The following is a 25,155-nucleotide window of genomic DNA, read 5'->3' as shown; positions in this document are numbered from 1 at the left end:
GGATTTTGTATTCCATTTTCCATTCACAAAGGTAGCCATATCATCGTGTGTGTTTGTGTTTTATTATTATTAAAAGGTATCATCACAAAATTGATGAAGTATATTAATGCTTTCTCGATATTATACCATAAGCTTAGGGCTAACGTGTTCAGGGTAGCTTAAATTAGGTTTAACTTCAAATTAGTCGGGCTAACAACTAAAGTCCTTGAAAAAAAAACTCAACATAAGTAGGAGGAAATAGGTTAAGGTCAAAGACTTGCGAACTAAACTCCTTTTGTGTTCCAAGCTAAACTTAATTCTCTAGTTATTATTATGTATATTGTTTATCGGCATATTATATGTAGCTGAATGATCAATGATCTCTTGTATGATGAGGACATTTACAACGTTTTTGCGCGGTCCAGAAGATCGCTGATGAACTTCGATATGTCCGATTGCGGGCGTTTGCAGACTGACAATAATCTCTGTAAAAATATAACAAGATTTTAGTAAAGATATATTAAAAATAGTACTTATAATAAACTTACAATAAGATGAGATCTCCTTATATCATCTGTGTCCATATCCAGTATCTCATCAATGTCCACATCGATGGCCTCGCTCTGTTGTTAATTAATTATTAAATATAATAAATTAATTTTTTCATATATGATAATACTCACTGGTGGATCGAACAGCTTCTGCAGCTCATCGTACAGCCACATCTCCACGGCCAGACGCTTCCGGATGAGGCTCATCTGGTGCGATCCATACTTGGCCGTGAGGAACTTCTCCCGTCGCTCCTTGACCTCGGCACCCTTCTCATTGAAGTTGACCCGCAGGTTCGTCCGGTTGGGCGAACGCTCACAATCGTTCATCTGTTCCAGGCCGCACTGCATCGTTGATTGAACTTTAATTCGCGCTAGCTTTCCTGCCTTTTAATTAATTGGCGTGGCCTGCAATTGAGGGAAAAACAGTTGTGGAAATTGAGACACAAGTGAGCTGGATTGGCCACAGTATTGTGTAATTAAATTAAATTAAATTTAACTTTAACCGCATGTAATGGTGTGGGTTAACTCTGACTGCTGAACTTTCCCAATGTGCGTCACCCGCACTCATTTCTCCAGCTTCAAGACCCGTTTTTGGGCCCTGGAGGCCTACTCCAATCCCGCATCCGTGACTCACCGTCCCTCCCTTCTGCGCTCTGAATCATACATTCCATTGTGTGTATATATCTTATATATAAATGTTAGATGTGTATAGTTTATCTATGTCCAGGAATAACGACGACATGCAAGCCACACACCGAACAGGAATAATTGCTCACGTGTCACTCATCCTGCTCCTATCGCCTCCTCTATCTGCCAACTACACTATATACTATACTATATATATATAATGTATATATTGTCTGTGTGCGGACATTTGCCGCGTTTAACAGTTAATTAAATTAATGTGTAATGGATGCCAGTCGGATTTCTGATTTCTGACATTTGGCTTTTGGCCCATTTCAGTTGCGGGAAATCAGTTTTGACATACGAGCTTTGTAAGTGTGTACTTTTTTTTATTTAGGTAACTGACAGTATAGAGGGTAAGGGTTTATTTAACAGGGAAACTTTCACTGGGTTTTTTGTTATTCCCTTCCAGCGAATTATAATTATAGTCAGAAGCCTGTAACGATGTGAAGGAGTCATTTCCGACCCCATAAATATTATATTCATGATCAGCATAAAAAGCTGAGTCGATTTAGCTATGTCCGACAAAATCTTATTTTTTTCAAATTTTTGAAATTTTAATAAGGGGTTACATCGTTAAAATTGTCAAAATTTGATAAAAATTAAAAAAATTGGTAATATTTATATTGAGTATGCAGATTCATTAACCGAATAAAAACTAACATAAGACAGGTCTCCGATTTAAAATTAAGGCTTTTTTTTTTAGCTTAGTTATGATGGTTGAAAAGGGTGATTTTTTTTAAAAAGAAAATCATATAAAAATATGGAATTTAAATCCCTATTATGGACATTTGTTAGGTTTTATTGATGAAGTAATCGTTTCCGACACTATAAACTTTAAAAATATTTGAAAAAAATTAACTTCTTTTAAATTTAAGATTGAATATGCAGATTTGTTATATTTGAAACTAACATATGACAGGTTTCCAAATTGAAATTAATGCCTTTTTGGCTTATTTATGGGTTTTTTAAACTTTGATTTATCGTAAAAATTGTCATATAAAATATTTAAAAGAATGCGAAGATTTTTAACTTAGTTCTGATTGATTTCCGGTTCAATTCCATAATTCGATTGGAAACAACAAAGGCTTATAAACTTCGAGTTCCCGAAGTTTGTTTACTTTTATAATTTTTAGGCATTCATAGACTAAACAAAAATAATAATATTTTCAACCTTTAAAAACCATTTAATGATAAAATGAAACCAAGTTTTTTTTTAAATATTTCAAGAAACTAATAATATAACATTGGAAATAATATAAATTCCTCTTTGAGAAACTCTGACACATTCCCCGAAAAACACTGAGACCCAAATATTGACTGTACATATTATTTATAAACATATTCCAATCCGAGTGACACTTTTTGGCATTTTCCCCCAACAAAAAAAAAAAGAAATAAATAAAACAAAGGTTATCCTAGACCCATTCCCCTTCGAATGTCAATAGCAACAGGGGCCGTGGTGCCAGGCACCGAGAGGAGGTGGAGAACTTTAACACCTGTCCGCCCCACAGGGAGTTCCCACCCCCCAAAACACACACCCCACACACACCGAGTGTATCCTTGATCCAGTAACACACCGAACCCCAAAAATCTGAACCTTGATTTTTCCAATTTTGCCCCGAAAAAAAGTTAACAAACTCGATTCACTCTCGTTCTCGGTCTGCACTAAAAACGAAATTGAATTGCAAATACCTCTGGCACTCGTCGAGTATTGAAATAGTTTTTGGTTATATATTGTTGTTTTTTCTTCTGTGATTTTCTGCTATATAGTTTTTTGATTTTTTTTGTTGTTGTTCATTTCGAAATCTTGCAGGCCATGTGGCAAGCGGCAGGCAACAATTGCAACCAAAGCACAACACATTAAGGCACTCTCCGGTGGAGAGTTTTCCGCATTCGCGGCTGAAAATACAACAAGAAAAACAATGCACATAATTTTCACACAACAACTGAATTTTTTCTAGCCCGTGCGAAATCTGATACCAGATTTACTCAAGAGCCATAAGCAATTATGAAACCGGCGTTTAACTTGTCACTTGCATGTCGGCCCCGAAGAACTGGAGTCCCAAGAGAGAGAGATTTGTAATATGACCAGAGGAGTCCGAGGAGGGGTTCTTGGGGTTCTATTTCCAAAAGCAGTCAGCTCTTTTCCGAGGGCTTTGGCCCGGAAATTACCCTAAACGAAGTTAATTGTGTGGATCCGTTTGGCCTACAACTAACAATTCACAACTGGCTACTGGCTGCGGGGGACAACACTCCTACGGGCATGGAGATTGCTTTGAGACATGAGATACCATTTATGGAGACCAAAGATACCGGGGAAAAAGAGGTCAAAAAAGACTCTTTTAAACTCTATAAAAGATCTGGAAATATAAATTTTAAACTCTATAGATTATGATATTTTCAGTATATATTTATTGAGATTTATTGAATTATAAAGAGATTTTTTAATACCTTGAATTTATTATTATTTCCTTTAATTTAATTTAATCTAAGAACTCTTTGTTATTTTCAAAATACCCCTTGAAGTTAGGGTAACACCTTGCTTTATAAACAATTTACAACAAAAATTTCCCCACGTTTGTTTATGAAATTGTTTTCGTAGAGCCAACGGTAATTGTGGGATCTAATGAATTATGTTGCCCTCAACAAGAAAGTTATCTTAGGAATTTCCACACAGATTTTCCCAACCAAAAAAAAAAACAAGAAAAACGAGACCAAAAACTATTTGACCGTAGAGTTGCAGGGAGAGGGTGGAAAACTATATACCTTTATATATTGCTTGCCACATCTAACGTTGGCAATTTTGCATAAATATCATGTTGAAATTGCCTACGGCAATGCGGCAACAACATGCAACATGTTGCATGTGCATCGAAGGCCGAAGGTAACTGCGAATAGGCTTAGTGTACTCCCCCTTTTTCAGATGGCAACGTTGCAGAACACCTTCCGGTATCAAGGCAGAATAGTTCCCATCAGAAAATATGGTTAATAATAGTTGGGTTTTCAGTTAATTTTTAGAGATTTCTTTATTTTAAATCGTAAAATAAACCCTTACACTTATTACCATTTCAAAACTATTTTAATCGATTTTTCTCTGTATTTTCCAATGGACTATACAAATTACTAACAATTTGGCTTCACTCTCCTTCACCTTTCGGGTTTGCGAAAGGAAATTAGTGCGACAGTGTGGTCAGTAGGAAAAACCATTAGATAGATACGGATTGGCCTGCATGCAATTGCAATTTTCGGAATAGTTTCATGCATTTCAAATGGCTTCAATGCCGGGACAAAGAAGGCTCTCATCAATTTATATCCCCAGTTCGAATTAAAAATGTAAATTGACATTTCCCTCCTGCAACTAAACCTGCACCTGGACATACTATATATCACTTCTACTATCGAGAATGAAATGTCAATCGTAAATATTTCAGTGAGGACATAGAATGGAAACTCTGCTTGTATCTCTCTCCCCAGAGTTCAAATTGATTCAATGAACTCAATTTAGGAGCCAAAAAAAAAAAAAATCATTTATCCATTAGATGCGGCTAATCAGATTTTTTTTTGTGTTACAAAAAATTCAATTAATAAACGTAAATTTGATGAGCCATAAAACGAAAAAACTCAAGTCAGAGAACGAGAGCAGGCCTAATTTGCTTCACCTTCAGATCAGGCAAACTCAAAAAAACAAATTGATTTTTAAAGACCCTGCCATTTGGTACATTTATGGATAAATGTAAATCGAATGTGTCGCAATTCCCCAAAATGGGGAATAAATACATACATTTATCGCTTTTGGACTGACGCCAAATGCTGAGTGCCGGAGTGCGGAAAGTTCATGTTAATTTTCAAGGTAATTATAGCTTAATTATACATTTTATGTTTCTTCTGCCAATCGCCCTATATGGCCATTGCTATAAAACACTTTTGTCAAGCACTTAAAACTTATTTGAAAAATTAAAAATGCTTTTTGAACGATTGCCAACGAGATGAGAAATGTTTTGGCAAAACTGTTGAAATAGCTATTGAAATAATTCTCTCATTTTGATGACAAATATATTTAGATATACTTAAACTGGGCTAATGGTGATTTCGATTTCTATTTTTATTTTATTTTTTGGTCACTAAAAATCTCCTAATTTACATTCAAGAGAGAGAGAATAAATAATATCCAGACTCAAACCGAAAAATCAAGTTCATTGGGGCCTAAGCATGGCATTAACCTATATTCGAAGAAAGGTGGGATCAGCTTTTGAACATTTCTGAAAAATCTTCCATTCAAGCCCAAAAATTTTCCCAAGCATAGAGGGAAAAAGTGAAATGTGACGCTTTTATGCTAAAAGGCCTAAAAATAAGGCTTACAAAAGGGCCAGCGTTTGTTTATGCAAATGCTTTATGATTCGCGGGCTGTGAAATCCCCCAGAAAAAATATAAAGTCCAAAAGCAGAATTCGAAATTTTATTTTTGGGGAACAAGAAACCACCGAAAACCAGTTTTAGAAAGAAACTTAGGCTCAACATTTCATTGATATATGTAAGAGGGTGAGATCGAAGCTCTTGGTATCAGCTCTGCCCCTATCAATTTACGTTGTAAGTATATTAAATATATTGTTTATTAATCACGTTATTCAACCCTGCTGAGCTTATCAGCCAGACAAAAATCATAAACAATAAATTGTTATTTGAATTGCTGCCTCATTTAAATAAGCCGACGAGGCATTGCATAAGCCAGCTGTCAATGATTCATGCACTTGAAAACTTGAAACCAAATCGAAATATATAATTAATATATATTTTAGAGAGAACTTAGCACTTGGTCTTTGATTGATTGACGGGGATGGATGAGGTCCCAGCCCCCTTTTTGGACACGCGTCGCACATTGATAGCTCGTTAATGCCTCAAGAATTCGTATTGTTAAACAAATTTCTAAAATTTAAGTCTAAGAAATTACCTGAAAGGGGAATTAATCAAAAGCAGGTAGAAGAATTCATAGAATGAACATATAAGCAAGCCACAGCTGGCATTGATAATTAAAATAAATCGGCTAATTAAAGCTAACAATTGTGCTGCAGCCATAAAAATATTTCCAGCTATAAATTTGTTTAGAACATAAACCAAAACTGACATTAATTGAATTTGCTGAACACATTCAGTTCTGGGTAATTCAGTCTAGAAAACCAATGAATACAATGCTTGACTAGCAGTTCAATTGGAAAGAAAAATGTTGAAAAATTTCCAGACTTAAATTAAAAGCAGATACACAGATACTCAGATACTCAGATACATAGATACAGATACGAAACAGAAGTTGTTGACGCGTAAAAAACAAAATGCTGGCCAAGTTGGAGGGCAAACTCTCGGGTTCCCGGATTGAGCAATCAATCCGGAGTTATGTTCGGTGACTCACAAAGGGGAGAGGAGGTAAACTTTTTCTTGCCTGTAATATTCAAAAGTTAATTTGGCTTATTGTTTATTCATTTTGGTCAGCCCCTTTTCAGGTCCGGCAAAAAAATGACCAAATAAATTGTTATGAGGGCCCTCGACTTCGGCTACCTTATGGATAAATAATTACAAGTGAAAACACCTACGATATTCACGAGTGTAGTTTTGGCCATTAGGGTTCGTTGACCTTAAAGCAGGGCAACTTGGAGCCTCATCTCATATTCTCTGGTCAGTTGCCAAAACGGAATTGTCATGGCAAAAATGAAACACAGCATTTATTTTAGACGGGGCAAAAAAGTTTTCCAGCATAAATTACCATTACCTTTGGCAAATGTTTGCACAAAGTATATATATTCGAAGTCCTCGAGTAAAGTCAGTTGGCGGTCTACTTGACATGGTTTCCGAGTCGGGGAAAAAATCAAATAAAAATACAATGGCCTAAACTGTTATTCGCTGGCTAATATATTGTTTACGCAATGTTTTTGTCGTTCTTGGTCGCCAAGAGATTGCGTCACGGCGGCTTTGAGAAAAATTCTTCGGTTCCGGAGGTGAGAAATCTCGGTGAATCTTTATAAATAGATGCCATTTCTCAGGCAGATTGACCGACATTTCGCTAAACAAAAATATATATATATATTGTGGAAATATATCCAAGATATATACATATAAGAAACAAATGACAAATCGCTTGCATTATATCGTTTAGCTTTTAATAGGTCCTAAAACATTATTATTTATAGAAGACGACTCATTTTTATGACAGCAGATAAAAAAACTAATATTTATGGATTAGTTTGGTTTGGGAAAACTTAATAAAATGCAGGAAATATAGCATTTTGCCAGTAGAAATGAATCATAGAAAAACAAGTGGAGAAAATATTTAATTATTTCTGACAGGGTTTCCCTAAACAATACTAAATGAATAAGCAAAAATATAAAAATAAACAAGAACATTAGAGAAATGTTTATTATTTTTAGACTTTTTCTAATCAGTAAATATTTGTAGTAATAAAATTCCTAGAATTTATAAACACAGCAACATTTTTTGTTCCAGAATTTAGTAAACCAACTGAAAAAAAACAATAATTAAAAGTTTATAAATAATTTCCTGGTATTGTTTAAAACAAAAACCCTAAACCCACATCCGTTTTGAGAAAATTCTGGGAAAACCCAATCGCTTATCTGTTTGCTCCCACTAACAGGCATTCGTGTAGTATATGTTATGTATCTTTCGATTTCCTGTTGATGTTAGATGGTAAATCACCCAAATGTTTACCCCATGGATGTGGCTTCAAAGGGACTGGGACCGAGACTGGTTTTTAATATCATAATGCCCCTTTCTCGGGAGCTCGCTCCTCCACTTTTTTGCTGTTATCAGGAGCCACCGAACTCCCAGACAACGCAGAAATCGATAATGTAAGCACACCGCTCGCATTTCAAAGTCACAAAGGCCAAGGGAGATGTGGCGGCTGATGGGTGTGCGGTGTGTGTGTGGGTTGTGTGTGTTGTGGAGGTGTTTCGGGGCAGTGCACTGAAAGCAGAACCAAAAGAGCAATCAACAAATATGTGTACTTGCATATTTACGTCTGACTGCGTGTCAATACAAAAAAAATGTCTATAAATAACAAAGGCAAATAAGTGATAAATCGAGCGATAGAAAGCGGGTGTAAAATGGGGAGGAAGGAGGTGGAAAATCATGGAAATCACACGACTAATGTACATATGTACATCACATATTTATTTATGATTGCCTTGAGCGTTATATGTACATAGAACGGTAATGTTAATGGAAGCAAGTTCTCGGGCAGCGCCAAAGTCATAAAATCATCAGGCACACAAAACTCCATATTGCTCTAGCGAGGCTGCACTGGAAGAAAAAACTATTTAGAGAAAATTTGTATATATTTTTTCTATAAAAAATATTTGTTTCACTTTAAAGTTTTTCATTTTCTAATGCAGTCTTTATTTAAGTAATGTATGATATATATGAGAAGTTCTTATTCCCAAGTGAAGTTTAAAAACTAGCTTTTCATTTTTGTTTTAAGGCTTTTCTAGAGTTTTTTTTATTAAGGCTTATCTTAAATTTATTGTAGATATAAGAACCATTTTGTGTAATATTTTTCTCAGTGAAAACTAGTGCGTTTTTCTGGGCAACTGGCACACACTATCGCTCAGATCCATAAAAGATGCAACGAACTGCGAACATTGGCACAATGGACGCCCTCTATCAATACACACACAACACACACACAACACACACACAACACACACACTGAGTGTGAACGTTTCTATATATAATTGTGTTTACAAGTGGAGTTTTATAGCTGCAATCACATTACACATACGCCGCGTTGGCCCTGTCTATTAACAGCTGTCGGCGGCAGTGGGTTAGAGTTCAATGAATCCATGATTTTACCATGTATTTGCTCAGATTGTGATTATTTTCTAGAGAAGTCATAGAGCTTACATCTAAATAACAAATGCAAGTTAAAGTCACTTCACACTTTATGAATTTATTAGCCTAGAACAATAATTTCTAATTAAAATCACAATCAATATAAGCGGGCATTAAGCGATTTTGTTTATATTTCCGCTTTGAGTTGTCATTTAAATGGCTTTTGAAAATCACTGGCAGTTTTCCCAAGTCAAAGGCACACACAATCATTTATCATTATTTGTATGAATTAGCCATAAATCATTTAAATTGTTCGAAATGCAGTTCATTCAATTGAACGTCTATCGGTGATATATCTTTGTATCTTTCAATCTTTCTTGCTTGATTTTCGCCTTTGGCTGTCGTTACTTTTTAATTTTTTGAACGAGCTTTTAATACATTTCCGTTGCGAGATATAAATTTGGTGTATCTGCAGATAACATTTATGCCAAACACGTAGATATGTCTAGAAGTGACAAAACGGAGAGAAAAACCCAACAGAATATGTCGTGAAATTGCTTATTAATCTTTTTGACGAAATCACGACATTTGAGAAGTTACGTTTCGAGTTTTTCTAACGAATTCGTTTATGCCACAACGAGATAGAGAGATACAAAGATACATAGATACATTGTTTGTTATTCTTTTTGGGTTTATTTTTAGCCAGACCACAGGATGTTTGCAAATGTTCAGTTTCGGTTTTAATTTATGACCATTTGGCATTAAAACATACAGCACTTTGCTCGGGTTCAAGTTCGTGTGTGTTTCGTGTGATGGAAACTCTTGTGGCGACCTTCGCCGGCAAGAAGACAAAGCGCTGCTAATCCCCCTCCATCTGAGCCAGCTGAGAGCCCGGTTTTGGGCCGTAAAGTGAGTAAATAAGCAGGCAGGCACAACAAGTATCTCAAAATTGATTTTCTGCAGGAGAATGTCTCGAGTCATGGCTAAACAATGGAACTAAAGACAGCGTAATGAGTCAAAGATACATTTGCCTATCGGTATCGCTAACTGTATCTGTATCTGTATCTCAGCCATTGCACCCTGTATCTGTATCGATTGAGGAAAGGCGAGAAAAAAGCAAAATATGTAAACATGTCAGAATCAAGCGTCGTCGTCGTCGTGTGTCCAATACTCAATGTATCTTGTATCTGTATCTCGTGGCGTGTTGTTTGTTTTTTTGTGATTAGACACAGGCGGCCGCAGAAATGTTATGACTGCGAATAAAACCAGGTTACAAAACGCAGCAGACACAACATAAAGGAAATTACGAGTCCGACACACATCGAATGCTGCTGCTGCTCTTGGTTTTTTATGCTGCGAAAATGCGGGCTTAACTCGTATAAATAATGTATCCGCAGACACCAGCAAAAGACGCGTTGCAATTGCATCCCATAATAAAAAAACACTGTGGGCTGGGCTGCGACGTCTGCGATTGATAAAAAGTCAATTAAACTGAATTACATTCTCGCACACTTGAAGAAAGTTGTGTCTGTTGGCGAACAAAGGATAAGGATTTTTCATTCAGTAAAAGTTTTGTGAACGAAGAAGCTTTAACTTAATTTTACTAAAATTTAATAGAATTTTTAGAATACTAAGAAATCCCTTATATAGAAACATGTTCAAATGCTTTACCATGTATTATCTCATAACTTTAGAAGCCCACTTTAAATCTCACTTTATTTTCCAGCTTATATATTCCCCTAAAGTGTTTATCACCTAGGAATGCAAATAACTCTGTTTAAATATTGACTCCTACTCATATTACTTGCCACCGAATTGACACAATTTCCTGGCTTTTTCCCTGTGTAACTAGCTCTTGTTAATGCTAATGTTTGCCAACTAATTTGAACGCTCAGACTCAAAGCACCTTCTGTGTTTGTTTGATTTAGCTGCCTAACACGAGATCTCCGTCTGGAGGAATGCTAATCCCAATTCAGGCTCGTCTCGCTGGCTGTGTTCTAGCCCAAAAACCCACCTCCTACCTCCTACCACCACCCACTTCCATATCCATTCCCTCTCCTCCCTGGCCAGTGGAAGCGTGAAGCGCAGTTGCGTTTTTCGTTACGTTCCGCTGGATGCGTGGCAAGTAGCGACCACCCTTCGCTGCCAATAAAAGAGTTTTCATATACATGTACTTATATGAAGTTGTAAAATAGGCGAAATACTCGCACAGATAAAAATAAAAACGCAAACGAGGCAGCAGCAACCACTGCATAAAATTCCACAGCTCGACACGCACACCCAGAGCTGCTGCAGGTTTTCAGCTTCTGCTTCTGTGCCGCAATGTCTGCGGCTGGAAGTGGTAGCCCGGCAATCGGAATGGGAATGGGAATGGGTATGTACGGGATGGGATGGTGGCAGGAGCAGGGACGGACAGGCTCTAGTAACGAAACTGGCACTGGGACTGGGACTGGACAGGTGGCTGCCACGGGCACGCTCCTCCTGGAGGCTTGACCAGCTGAAGTCAATCGACCCGATCGACGGGTATTCAAGCACTTGGAGAAAAAGTAGTGGGAAAGAGGGAATTTGACTAGAAAATATAGAGTATTTCAGCCTAGAACAAAGGAGGCTTTTAACTAGAATCTCTTAGTCCAGAAAATATTATCTAGAACCAGGGAAAACATGGCTTTTAAATTTATTTAAGATGTCAATTGCTTTCTAAACTAAATATAGAATATAAAATATATTATTTCAAATTTTTTATATATAATTAAAAACTTCGATTTCAGTGTAAACCCAAGAAAGAAAAACCAACATAGACCAAAACTATTTTCCGGTTCTCAGCACCAATGAAAGTTCTGTCTGGAAAACAGCTTTTTCTTGCATATTTCTTTTAACAAATTTTCAACTTAATTTGAAAAATGACTAAACATTAATTGAAAACTGATCACATAAATAGTAAACTAAATTTAGTGAATTCCCTAGTTAATTTCTGCAATTAATTTGTGGGTAAGGAAAGGCCTGGAAAATGATAGTTCATTGATAAACATTAAACGTCAGGTGTTTTTTACAGCTCCTAGTAAAAGTCAATGTTTGAGATTCGATAAGAAGTTATTAATGATTGTCCAAGTACATATATAGTTTATAGACCCATTTCACTGACTCATTAAGAGTGTAAATTTAAGTATGTCTATGGGCTTTTTGTTTGTCAATTAAAAAAACGATTCATTGTCTTGAATAACTCACAGAGTTTTAGCTGAAATAACTCTCTAATTAAGAGAGGTATCTATAGTATTAGAGATTGTTTTTAAGCCTTTATTACTTTTACTTATTTTTTTTTTTTATACACATACTCTAAGTTTACTCTATTTCATATTAAATATTTTAATTATATAATATTTAAAGTCACTAAATTCTTATACACTCCATCATATGTAAAGTTTTAATAGAAAGTAAAAAGAATTATTTTCCTGGAAAATCACCAAACTAAAAGCATTTTACCTAATATCTTTACCCTTTGGTATTTAAACAAGTTCCTTTTTAATTTCTTAATATTTAAATAACATTTACTTTTGGCAGATTTCCAGCGATGAACTCGACTTTTTTCCAGCGGTAATTATTTGGCTTAATTGCTCTGTTCCTAGTTCTCGACTGCAAAAATTTCACTTGCCGAGATTTTGAATTTATTTTTTTCTTATTTTGAGGTGGCTGGTGCCGCTTTAGGATTTTCCACTTTTCCGCTGCTGCTGCTGCTGCTGCGACTTTCTGCTCAATGAGATTTTCATTTGCACGAGAGCACAATGAGGGCGAAAAACACTCACACACACACGACGGCAACGACAACGACGACGCTCGAGCGGTTTGTTTAACTGTTTGTTTATCAGGCAGCGGCCGAAACGATTCGCCGGAGTTAGGGGGCCAAGAAGTATCTTCAACACTGAACTGAACTGAACTGAGCTGAACTAGAGCCAAGCACGCGCAGCCGGTGAGCACCAATGTAAGACTGAATCCGCAGACGGAAAAGTATCTGCCGGATACACACAATGCCGGTACGAGCTTAACAGAGTCCACTCAAAGTTCTCTCTCTCGCTGTTAATGCTCTCGGACTGTGTGTGTGTGAGTGTATGTTGATGTGCCCGCTGATTTGTGGAGAACTGGGGTGCGATTAATGATCAGCCGCAGCAGCTGACCAGGCCAATATGTCGAGCTTCGGTGATTCCAGTTACCAGCTACCTGTGAGCACCTTCACCGTGTATTTCCTACATAACATACATATATATTCCTCATCGCTAGATAGGCCCAAGCTGCGATCTGTAAATTTATTGACTTGCCATTCGGCTTTGAACCATCGTAAAATTCTATTTATAGTATCCAAGCTACCTTCTGTCAGATCCGAATCGGTTCTAGATGGGAGCCCGTGGAGTCACGCCTCAATCAAAATTAGTTTTTAGGGTTTTTATACCCTTGCTGGGTATTATGATTTTAGTCAGAAGCTTAAAACTTAGTGAAGGAGTCATTTCCGACCCTATAAATCATATATATTCTTGATCAGCATCAACAGCCGAGTCGATCTAGCCATGTCTGGTTAAAAAGAAAAATTCGATTGTTTTTGTCAATTTTTTTCTCAAAATATTTACATTATCACAATTACCAAAATTTGACAAAATTTTAGGTTTCTTTTAAATTAAAATTGAGTATGCAGATTTATTATTCTAATAAAATCTAGCATAGGACAGCTTTCAGAATTAAAATTAAAGCCTTTTTTTGCTAAGTTATGAGATTTTTAAAATTTGATTTATAGACCAAATTGTCATATAAAATATAGACTCAAAGAATGGTATTATAGTTTCAATCGGAAGCTTAAAACTAAGTGAAGGAGTCATTTCCGACCCTATAAATCATATATATTCTTGATCAGGATGAACAGCCGGTTCGATCTAGCCATGTCTGGTTAAAAAGAAAAATTCGAATTTTTTTTTTCAATTTTTTTCTCAAAATATTTACATTATCACAATTGCCAAAATTTGACAAAATTTTAGATTTCTTTTTAATAAAAATTGAGTATGCAGATTTAATATTCTAATAAAAACTAGCATAGGACAGCTTTCAGAATTAAAATTAAAGCCTTTTTTTGCTAAGTTATGAGATTTTTAAAATTTGATTTATAGACCAAATTGTCATATAAAATATAGACTCAAAGAATGGTATTATAGTTTCAATCGGAAGCTTAAACCTAAGTGAAGGAGTCATTTCCGCCCCTATAAATCATATATATTCTTGATCAGGATAAACAGCCGAGTCGATCTAGTCATGTTTGGTTAAAAAAAAATTTTGAAGATTTTTTTTGAATTTTTTTTTCAAATAATTTACATTATTACAATTGCCAAAATTTGACAAAATTTTAGATTTCTTTTTAATAAAAATTGAGTATGCAGATTTAATATTCTAATAAAAACTAGCATAGGACAGCTTTCACAATTAAAACTAAGGCCTTTTTGGCTAAGTTATGAGATTTTTAACATTTATAGACCAAATTGTCATATAAAATATAGATAAACATCGACTCAAAGAATGGTATTATAAGTCTAGTCAAATGCTTGTACCGCTTGAAGGAGTTATTTCCGACCCTATAAATTATACATATATATTCGTGATCAGCATGTATAGCTTAATCAATCTAGCTATGTCCGGCAAAAATTTTTTTTTAATATTTTAACAATCTTTTTAAGGGGTCAAAAATTGATAAAAATTTTATTTATTTTTAAATGGTATATTAAATATGCAGATTTATTATCCAAATAAATACTAACATTGAACAGCTTTCTGAATTAAATTTAATCATTTTTTGGCTTAGCTATGAGATTTTTAAGCTTTGATTTGTCGAATAAACTGTCATAAAAATATCGAAATGCGAATATTTGAAGATTAGTTCCATTCCATAATTAAATTGCAAACTTGCAAGGGTATATCAACTACGGCTCAACGAAGTTAGGTTCCCTTTTTGCTTTTTTCTACACTTAATTAAATTATCAAAGCTATATAAAAAGAGCTTGTGACCGAAAAGATATCAAGAGAAGATGATGAAAACATATTAAAATAAATGCAGAAAATAGAAAAATAAATGGAAAATGACTTTACAAATTTAAAATTAATTTACAAAATGAATAAAATATAGTTACTATAACATTAGTATCAATAGGTAAATCATACAAATTCCAAAAAATATTACGGGAGTTTCCCAAGGTTTAAAAATAAAATAAAAATCACAACTTAAATATTAAAACCAGCTATAATAAAATAAAAATCATGGCTTAAATATTAAAATCAGCTATAATAGTTTATACTTATATTAGAATATAAATTTCATTCATTATTAATATTATGGCTTCCAAAATAATCCCAAAATAATGAACGCATATCCCAAAAGGTAGGCTATGTTTTTTGTTAACTCTTCTATGGTTTGTGCATTGCACTACTTATTTATGGTTTTTTCCAGTAAAACATGGCAACCTTTCTAAAACTTTATACATCATTTTCAAATGCTAACAGCATGTAATAGAGTGTTCACTGTACACCGGCGGCGACAAATGTCACGCTTTTGAGCACTGACAGCCGCTGAGCTTAGAATGCGCCGCCGACTGCAACGGCAGCAAGCAGAGAGAGAGAGAGAGAGAGACAGAGAGAAAGAGAGAGAAAGAGAGCTAAAGAAAGTAGGCAGCGGCAGGCCAAACTGGTCAGAATTTACAGTTGAAGCGGAGCGGAAAGGAGCTGCATGGAAAGCGGCGATAAAAAGCACAGCAGCCATAGCCATAGCCATTGACCATAAACTTGAAAACCCAACAGAGGGCCAGCTAACAGCGGGTGAGAGCAACAGAGCTGTTAGGGTGACTGAGTTAGACTGTTAGCCGGCTGTTAAGCAACTGCCAATTATGCGCGGACTTAACAAAATGTGACAGACGTCGCTCAAGCGGCCAAGAAGCGAGCACAAAGCATTTAAGAAAATCAATAAATAAATATTTGAGAAGCGGATGTTAAGCCTGATGTCTTAAGTCTTAATTGCACTCGCTCGCTCGGAGACTTTTGGTTGACAACGAAAGGCAATAGATATTTATGTCCCCTGGCGGTTGCTCCCTCACAGCTTCTCTCTGTTCTTCATTTTAAATATTAAAGTTAACCTCTCGTAAGAGTGTGTTGCATAAGATACGACATGAGGCTGGCTAACACTGCGTATGCTTAATTTGGGGAATCCTTAAATATTCAATTGGGCCAAGGGAAAGAATCCAACTTTGACCCTCTGCATGGGGCGGGCGTCTTTGTTTCTGGCCAAATCGTTGAACTCAAAGTTCAAGAGTTCATCTCGTGGCAGCATCTGCCTCTTGCCTTCTTAGCCATGTTTATGGCCCCTTGTTGCGCATTTATTGTGTGGTTAAGCCAGTCTTCCAGTCCAGAAAAAAAATAACCGAAAAAAATTGGCACTCGAGGGTTCCTTGACGTGTCTCCGGGATGAGAGATTCGCCTTTATGCTCTCCATTAATTCCATTTGGCCACCCTGTCTGTCTCCTCACAAAAGCGAAAATTGGTTTAATAGTCGCTGTCTGAGCATTTGAAAGTATTTTCTTTGTTTTTCTTTATTTTCTTGATTTTTTTTAGCATATAATTAATGATTAGTTGGGTCAGTTCATCAAGTCCCTGGCGTTTTCAGGGGCTTGGCTTTACGCATCATTATTTGGCCCGTTCATTACCTCTTTTATGTTTTGTGGAAAGATCGTTAAAGAAGTGTGAGAGAAGTGTGTTTACAGACTTAATGACTCAAAACTTATAAAGGTTTTTATTTAGAGCTATAAATAGAAATTTTAATCAAATATTTTTATATCTTTCATTTACTCACGTAGTTTTCATTACATGTTAACTAGTTTTTAAACTTTTTACACATTTTTTCTATTATTAGAGCTGATTTCATTTTCTCAAGAAGTCTATTCTTTAAGCCCCGTCAAGATTCTTGTTTTTCTTTCACACATTTCGCTGTTATGTGAAACGGTTAATCCAAGGTCTTTTAATGCTTTATTATGTAAACGAGCCAAGCAAGCATTTTATTTTTCTTTTACTTAATGTCACAAGCTCAATAAAATTATCTATGGCTGCTTTAATTAAAGTTACTTTGGCCCAACCAAGTTCTAAGCCATATTTATGCTGAGCTAAAAGGGCAGTGGCTTAGATTATCTTCTTATCAAGGGGGGTTTTGCTTTAACGAAATATTTTGTTAGGTGAAAATATATACAAGTATTCTAAGAACCCCCTTAGCTCCGCCTCTGGCCTTACCACAGCTCGTATATCTTGCTAGCCAAGTTTGCTGTTCAGCTTTTGGTAGGAACTACATGGCCAAGAGATTCATTCACTCATTCATTCATTCCAAATGCTGCTTGTTGAGCTTTTGTGTGTCTAAATGGGAAGGAATTTAAACACAGAATTAAGCTGGAAAAAGGTAACAAATTTTCTAGTAAAAAAAAAGAAATCTAAAACACGTTTTATCACCCGGCAAGGCCGCACAAAATTCGAGCCACCAGACGAAGTCCAGGTCGCAGCACCTGGCAACTGATGAAGACCACGTCTTGTGCGCCTCTCAGTCATTCCCCCCTGGAAAAGCTACCCCCCTATACACAGAAATTAAATTTAAGGATCAAGATAATATCTTTTTTCTTTGGAGAACAATTTCACATTTTATACTGACATTTCTGGGACTTATTAATAAATTTAAAAAATTTTACAATACTTGCTCATCTTCCAAATCTTTCTTAGAGCAAAAGGTATATATTTCTTATATTTTATAGACAACCAAAATTAGTTTTTTAATAAATTTCTACCTCAAATTAATTATCCTTTATTCACTCATCATTTAATACAACATTTTTCGCTGTCTATTCATCTCATTGAGGTCTCTCCCTTCTTTGTGGTTCGTCTGGCGAAATTTCCATTTCGTTAAATGCAGAGAATTTACGAGTTTTCTGGCTGCACGTGCACCACATGTCCTTTCCGTCCGAAATGCTTTACGAGTCTGTGCCATCGTCCTTTCGCCGGCGTGGGTTTGGATTTTTTGGGGGAATTTTCTAAATTTTTCTTTCTCTCCCCGACTTGAATGTTATTGAACTTTGGCGTCTCGACGTCTGTGACAGAAGCGAATAAGTTTTTCGGATAACGCAAATAAATTTTAAGCAGTCCCCAAGGACTATGGCCGAAATAACTAAACAGAAATATACAAATCCAAGGAATATACGTACTACTACTACATTTGTGTCAATAACCCTTATTAGGGGAAAAGCACAAAACTCCCACAAGTCATGCAAGCTCATGCAATTTTCTCGGAAAATTGTCGACAACGACATTCTGCAAATTCCATTTGGCAGACACAAGTTTTTCCCTTGAAAAATAACCTAAAGTTCTCCTTCGATAATTGCTTAAAAAGTGTTGCAATTAGAGGAAAAGAAGCTTCTGCTTCTAATGGTTTTTGTTGTGCTTCTAAAAATAAATGCAAATCACCTTTTAGTGGGATGTTATCACCAGGGGGAAAAAAAACACCCAACCAGATACCCTTTCGGTACCACATGCCACGCCCTCGTCTCCACCAGGATCCCCTTTGTCCTTCATTAAAAGCATTAACATTGCCAGTGGGGGAGAAAAAAAATAGCAAAAAAGTGAACTAAAGATGCAATTTAAACGATGCTGTTGTCCACTTAGTTTAAGGACATGCGAGGAGTGGCTAAGGCTAAGGATTAGTTAAATATTTGTTTATATTTGTTTATATTGCACTAGAAAAACATTTTTTTTTTGTATATTCTTGTACTATTATAAACCTATTTAATGTTTTCTTTGGTTTGGCTTTGAGACTAAACTTTTCGGATGAGAATTCTTTGTACAGCTAAATAATTACAGCGGTTTATGATGGAATTTTAGATTATACACTTAAAGATCGATGTTTCTTCACGTTATTTTATTCTTATATATATAATATTTAAAATTTAATACATAATTAAGACATATATAATATAATTCCTATATTAAATAGGTGCCTGAAATTACAGGCTATCAAATAGTCGACTACATTGATGTTTCTCCATGTTACTTTATACTTATATATATAATATTTAAAATTAAATACATACTTAAGATATAATTCCTATATTTAATAGGTGCCTAAAATTACAGGCTATCAAATAGTCGACTACATATACCCACACACCACATGCACTCCATGGGCGTGTGTTTTTTGCGGGGATGCCTGTGGGTGGTGTGTGTCCTATTCTCCAGCTCACGCTGCCCACTTGACTGGCTTGGGTGACGTGACTCCCTGAAATATGCAATGGGTTTTTGTTATGTTGCTACCAGACTTTCGCATTTCGCCCACTTTACGGCTCCGAATGGCATTTTCCCCCCAACCAACCCCTTCTTGGCCTGAAGGGGTTGCACATTCGCCGCTTTTGTTTGGACTTTTGTGCAGCGTCGTCGCTTGGGTGTTTTAATGGGTAGCTCCCAGTCCGGGGGGCAGCGGGTGCTTAGCGCTTTATTTTCATTAACATTTTGCAAGTCGCCTCTTTGGATTGCTTTAATTTACAGCGGTGGTGTGGGGAGGGGGGGAGGACAAAGCGGCGCATGCGTCGAGGGAGCTGTAAGCTAACAGAGTCCCCTCCTGGAATTAGCACGTTTGGAATTTCCTAGGTGTAATGATAGGTTTTGGCAGAGAGCAGTGCTTGACAATGATATGGTATTGTACATATATATCTAAATGACACTTTCTTTGGGGTGTACAGTTTCGAAAAAAGGTGGCAAAATGCGAATTAAATTCGATTAAGCATCGTGGGAGGGAAAAGGAGAAACACTCCCTCTATGTACCTTTTAGTTCCTTCCTATCCTCCTCCTTCAACCGCTATTAAATTATTAAAGCCACTGTCGACACAAAAAACAAGGAAAAGGTAAAAGCTTTTTATCGATTTTCATAGAAGCACAGAGAGGAAAAATGTTATATATTTAAGATTGGAATTTAAAATATCAAAAAAAGTGTTCTTAATAGAAAATTGTTCATAGTTTTATAAGGTTAATTGTTAAGAATATTATTAGGTATTTATGTAAGGCAAACAAATTGTATTTAAACTAGCAAAATACATAGACATTCATCGATTTCAGCTGTTGATTCTAATCAATAATGATTAGTTTTACAAGCTTCCGACTAAACTTATAATACCATTCTTTGAGTCGATATTTATATATATTTGATATGACAATTTTGTCTATAAATAAAATTTTAAAAAACTCATAACTAAGCTAAAAATGCATTAATTTTAATTCGGAAACCTTCCCTATGCTAGTTTTTATTAGGGCAGCAAAACTGCATACTCAATTTAAATTGTTAAAAAATTAAAATTTTTGATGATTTTTAATTTTTGACGATGTAAACCCAAAAAAAAAATATTCAAAATTTTGAAAAAAATTAAATTTTTATCGGACATGGCTAGATCGACTCGGTTGTTGATGCTGATCAAGAATATATATGGTTTATGGGGTAGGAAATGGCCCCTTTATCAAGAAAATGTGAAAAATGTCCTTTATAGGGACTTTTTATCAATATTTTTATGTGTATATATCTTTTTAAAGAAAATCACCCTCTTTTAAATGTCATAGCTAAGCCAAAAATGCATTAATTTCAAAATCAAAATCGTTCCTATGTTAGTTTTTAATACGTTAACAAATCTGCATACTCAATTTTAAATTTAAGAAAATTGAAATTTTTACCAATTTTTGATAATAAAATTTTGAAAAAATTGTCAAAAAAATTTGTTCTTTTCTATATGCCCAGAAAGATTCGCCTGTTCATGCTGATCAAGAATATATATGATATATAAGGTCGGAAATGACTCCTTCCTTTTAAGCTTTTGACTAGAATTATAATCCACTGCAATATGCAATATTAATATTTTTCTCTCTCTGTACCCCATGTTTGCGGTTTTCCAATGCAAACCCTATTAAAAGAGACCCCAGTGAAAGAGCCGGGTCGACATCCTCGGCTTTTATTGTTGTTCCAAATTGACAATATAGAAACATTACAAGGTTCGCAAGGTTGGGGTTGAAAGCGGCAACATATGGTGGCTTCCAGGCGAGAGAGAGAGAGAGCGCAGAGAGCTTTCACTTTCCAGTGAAAAACATATGGGAGAGTAAAGCCCTTTCGTGGAAAATACACCCCAGAATATAGCCACCTTTATCGATAACAGCCACCCCCATCATCAGCTGATAACAAAAGCTTTCCCGATATCTGTGGGTGAAAAAGCTGTAAGGAGAAAGTTCATAAATTTCCTGAACACTTCCATTGGTTTACATTTTTGGCCAATTTTCTGTCATCTTCTAATATGAATATTAATTAAAAATATAAAACAAAACAACTGCAAATCAGTGAACAATTTTAAGGTAGGGAAAGTCCTAGGCTTTAATTATTTCAAGGCGTTGAAGTGTGAACAAAGGTAAAGTGTGTGTGCGGAAGAGGAAAAGTTCAAAAATCAATAAGCGTGTAAAATTTGTAAACACGACAAGCCCTCGACCAGCCTCTCTGGGTCTCTTTCTCTCTCCCCCGGGAACCACCCCCATTTCCCCCGGTGAACTGTGACCGCCAGCTGCCCAAATATAAAAATCATAAGAAATAAAAGAAAGGCTTCGGGCGTGAACGTAAAAACCACAGAAAAAACCCATTAACTTTCGAGATGATGGCCATTTACGTGCTCCTACTGACAATGATGATCGCTGGAGCAACGGCCACCGCAGAGCAGGTGGAGTATCTGGATACACATCCGCGGCAATCTTCACCAGCGGATCACCGCCTAAGCAAGCGCATGGATCTGGAGGTGTGCATAGGTGAGATATTCCAGCCAATTCTTAAACAATTCTTAACTATAAACCTCCTCCCCCTCTTAGGCCACTTTGATGTCCACAAAAACACCATAATACGCACTGGGGAATCCCAGGCAATTGGCGGCAAGTATCTCCAGGGCCTCGAGCTGGACACCATCGAGGAATGCGAGCGTCTGTGCTGCGAGACGGATGCCTGCGATGTGTACATTTTTGAGCGGAAAACCGGTGGCTACTGCTATCTCTTCGAGTGCGGTCCACCGGAGAACTTCCATTGCAAGTTCACGCGGCACTCGAACTACACGAGCGCCGTGTTGACTCCACAGGCCAGGCAGACCAGCGAGGTGGCCAGCACTCCACGTCCACAGCTGCCGCACATACCCAGCAACAATGTCTCGCAGCAGGAATGGGAGCTGAGCAACCTCAAGTTAAAACCGGAAGCGAGGGACAAGCCCTCGGTGGCCTCGTCAGTGGTGGCTCCCACTGGGTCGGTGGGATCTGGATCTGGAGTGGGTGTGGCCCAGGCCCAAGCAATTAACCCAGTTCAAAGTGGTGAGTTGTGGCTGTGATACTCTGGGATTTGTGGGGTATATAGGGATCTCTTGAAGGGAGTATTAACTTTTATATAAAAAGAGCTGTAAACTCCGGGGTATATCATAGTCGGTTACCTTCTTTGTTGCTAACTTTTCTCGATTTCAGTTCCCATTGCGCATTGTAGCCGCTTCCAGTTTACCTGCCACTCGGGCGAATGCATTGCGGTGTACAATGCCTGTGATGGGATTCCCCAGTGCGAAGATGGCAGCGACGAGGGACCGGAAGTAAGTTCACCCTCCCCTAGAAGCGATCATTGTTTAAATCCACTAACTAACCCAATTTTCAGTGCGATACCGTATCATCAAGTGCCACGAAATCGAGTGGCAGCAGCAACAGCGTGGAGCCCGTGAAGCCAATGGTGCAGCAATATGTACCTGTGCAGAACGTGCAGCAGCAATTGCAGGTTGCCGCCCAACAACAGCAGCAGCAGCAGCAGCAGCAGCAACAGCCGCAACATGTCATTGTTCTGGGACCACCGCCACCGCCGCCACCACCACCGCCCATGGTCAACAATCGCGAAGATGCCGCTGCCTGGGCCAACCGCAAGATGATTACCGAGGGGCAACAGCAGCAGCAACTACAGCCACAGCAGCAATTGCAACAGCAGCAGCAGCAGCAGCAGCAACAAGGAGGAAGCATAAGCACAGGTAAATATATATTAAAAACTCGTTAGTGAATAAAACTTCAAATTAAAATGGGAAGAAGCAAAGACAAACTTAACTGAATTTCAAATTATACATATTCTAGAGTAAAAAAGAACAAACTTAGAACCTAATCTAACCTAATCTAGAAACTAATATGATTTATAAGAAATGATATAAAGCTGTGTCTCCTTGGTTTTAAAATTTAAAATTAGACTAAATTTTAAACCCTCATTTATTTCAACTATATTTCTCAAATGTTCCCTCAAGTTAACGCTATAAATTTTAAAACATATCTGACTCAGATTAAGTGACTATGTCTTTCGCCTTAGACTTTCCTCATTGTACTTTTAACATTTTAATTAAAGTCGATTGGATGTCCACCAGCAATTAGAGCCTGAGCCACTGACAAAACTAAAAAATTAAGTAAATATTTATGAGGGAAAGGAACCGATCCCGGGAGGAGCCTCTGGCGCGACATTAGCACACAAATTGGAGCCATTGGAGCGCACGCAATAATCGCACTGCCTTTCCCTGAGCTCACATAAGCTTTTCTTCTGGGAAAATCGCAAATTGCCCATCAGTTTTCATTGTGAGAAAAGGGGTGGGGCGACAGGGTCTGCCGTCGCTCAAAATTGATTTACGGATGTGGTGTAGGGTGCAGAGTGTAGAGTGTGTAGTATGCGCGTTGTCTACTCGTAATTAATTCAATTAGCTGTGCGTTAAGCTGGGAGACACACTTCTTACTTCCTTGTGTCGCCTTCCAATCTCTTTTGCAGATGAGCAGAGCCACATCTTCAGTCACAAAGGCGGCCTCCAATTGCAGCCACCGTCAGCGAATGTCCAGGTTCAGGGACAGCAGGCACAGGGAGGAGGAGCAGCAACTGTCCAGCAAGTTCAGGGGCAATCAACACCGCTCCAAGTGTCTGCCTATGACAACAATCAAGCCATGTACGGGATGTCGTTACCACGATCCGGTATGTATGTGTCCCAGCAGCAGCAGCAGCAGACACCACAGAATCCCCTGCAGCAACTCCAGGCAGCGTCCTCTGGCCAGCAAATGCCACCAAATGTGGTATGGCCCCAACAGCAGCAGCAGCAGCAGCAGCAACAGCAACAAACGTTGCCGGTGCAACAGCAGCCGCAGCAACAACAGGTCTATGCTGCAGTTGCTCCAGCTCCGTCAGTTCAGCATCAAACGGTGGCCATGCTGCCAGTCCTGAATGCTGCACCAGCTCAGGGCAAAAACCAGGCTCCTTCTGCTGATGGGGATTACGAGGATTACGATGAAGAAACCTACACAGAGGCTCCGAAGAAGGTAGGTAGATAAAACCCTTATCCCCTCAATGTTTTAACCCTTTTAATCAATAGAAGCAACACAAGCACAAGAAAGTCAAGGCCAAAACGGCTAAGGATCCCATTGAACTGGCCTTGGAGCAGAATAAGCAACAGCAGGAGACAGCTGCGGCGGCATCACTGCCATCGGCAGCCCTGCTCGTACCCGTTTCCGCCGTGCACGAGCAGTACAAGATGATACACGAGAACCTGGCGATGGAGTTCCGGGACCATGACGGCCATTCGGAGCGTCCTGGCGGAGCTGTGCTCTCGCTGACACTGGGCCTGCTGGTCACTGCCGCCTTGGCCATTCTCATTGGCTGCCGGATGCGGACGGTTAGCCGGAGGGCACGACGTTTGGGCGGCAAGACGCCCTATTCCCAGGAGGCCGACTTTCTGGTCAATGGCATGTACCTCTAAGGGAGGACACGGGGTCGGGAACGTGGGGGATTGGCCAAGATTTTTGTTGTTCCACAATCTGCGGAGCGGGGAGCGTACATATTATAAATATTTATGATGTATTAAGTGTAATTAAAAACATATTTTATATAAACAAACATACCAATGTATATCGAATAAAATTTAAATTAAATTATTTACGAGGATTTTTAATATGGTTTATAAGAGCATCCTAATATCCTGTCAAGAACATGTAGTTGCATTGGGTAAGC

At 37.5% G+C, this 25,155-nt stretch overlaps 2 protein-coding genes across 2 annotated transcripts; one reads left to right on the top strand and one right to left on the bottom strand.

Moving 5' to 3' along the window:
- Positions 1-43: 43 nt before the first annotated feature.
- On the bottom strand, positions 44-13,061 carry LOC110183430 (protein phosphatase 1 regulatory subunit 14B). The gene is made up of 4 exons (XM_020951711.2): positions 12,600-13,061; positions 663-935; positions 528-602; positions 44-464 (listed from the first exon to the last, which is right to left on the bottom strand). The coding sequence occupies exons 2-4, from the start codon at positions 876-878 to the stop codon at positions 381-383; spliced, it is 375 nt and encodes a 124-aa protein (XP_020807370.1). The 5' UTR covers positions 879-935; positions 12,600-13,061; the 3' UTR covers positions 44-380.
- A 7,986-nt stretch (positions 13,062-21,047) lies between these two features.
- Positions 21,048-25,079, top strand: LOC110183404 (uncharacterized). The gene is made up of 6 exons (XM_020951679.2): positions 21,048-21,920; positions 21,981-22,466; positions 22,614-22,732; positions 22,795-23,155; positions 23,929-24,467; positions 24,521-25,079. The coding sequence occupies exons 1-6, from the start codon at positions 21,770-21,772 to the stop codon at positions 24,902-24,904; spliced, it is 2,040 nt and encodes a 679-aa protein (XP_020807338.2). The 5' UTR covers positions 21,048-21,769; the 3' UTR covers positions 24,905-25,079.
- The last annotated feature ends 76 nt before the right edge of the window (positions 25,080-25,155 follow it).

Source organism: Drosophila serrata, unplaced genomic scaffold, assembly GCF_035046125.1.
Source record: "Drosophila serrata isolate PLE 108 unplaced genomic scaffold, ASM3504612v1 contig_240, whole genome shotgun sequence".
In the NCBI taxonomy this organism is placed as follows: domain Eukaryota; kingdom Metazoa; phylum Arthropoda; class Insecta; order Diptera; family Drosophilidae; genus Drosophila; species Drosophila serrata.
The sequence above is the reverse complement of the archived record's forward strand: the minus strand, read 5'-3'. Positions and strand labels throughout refer to the sequence as shown.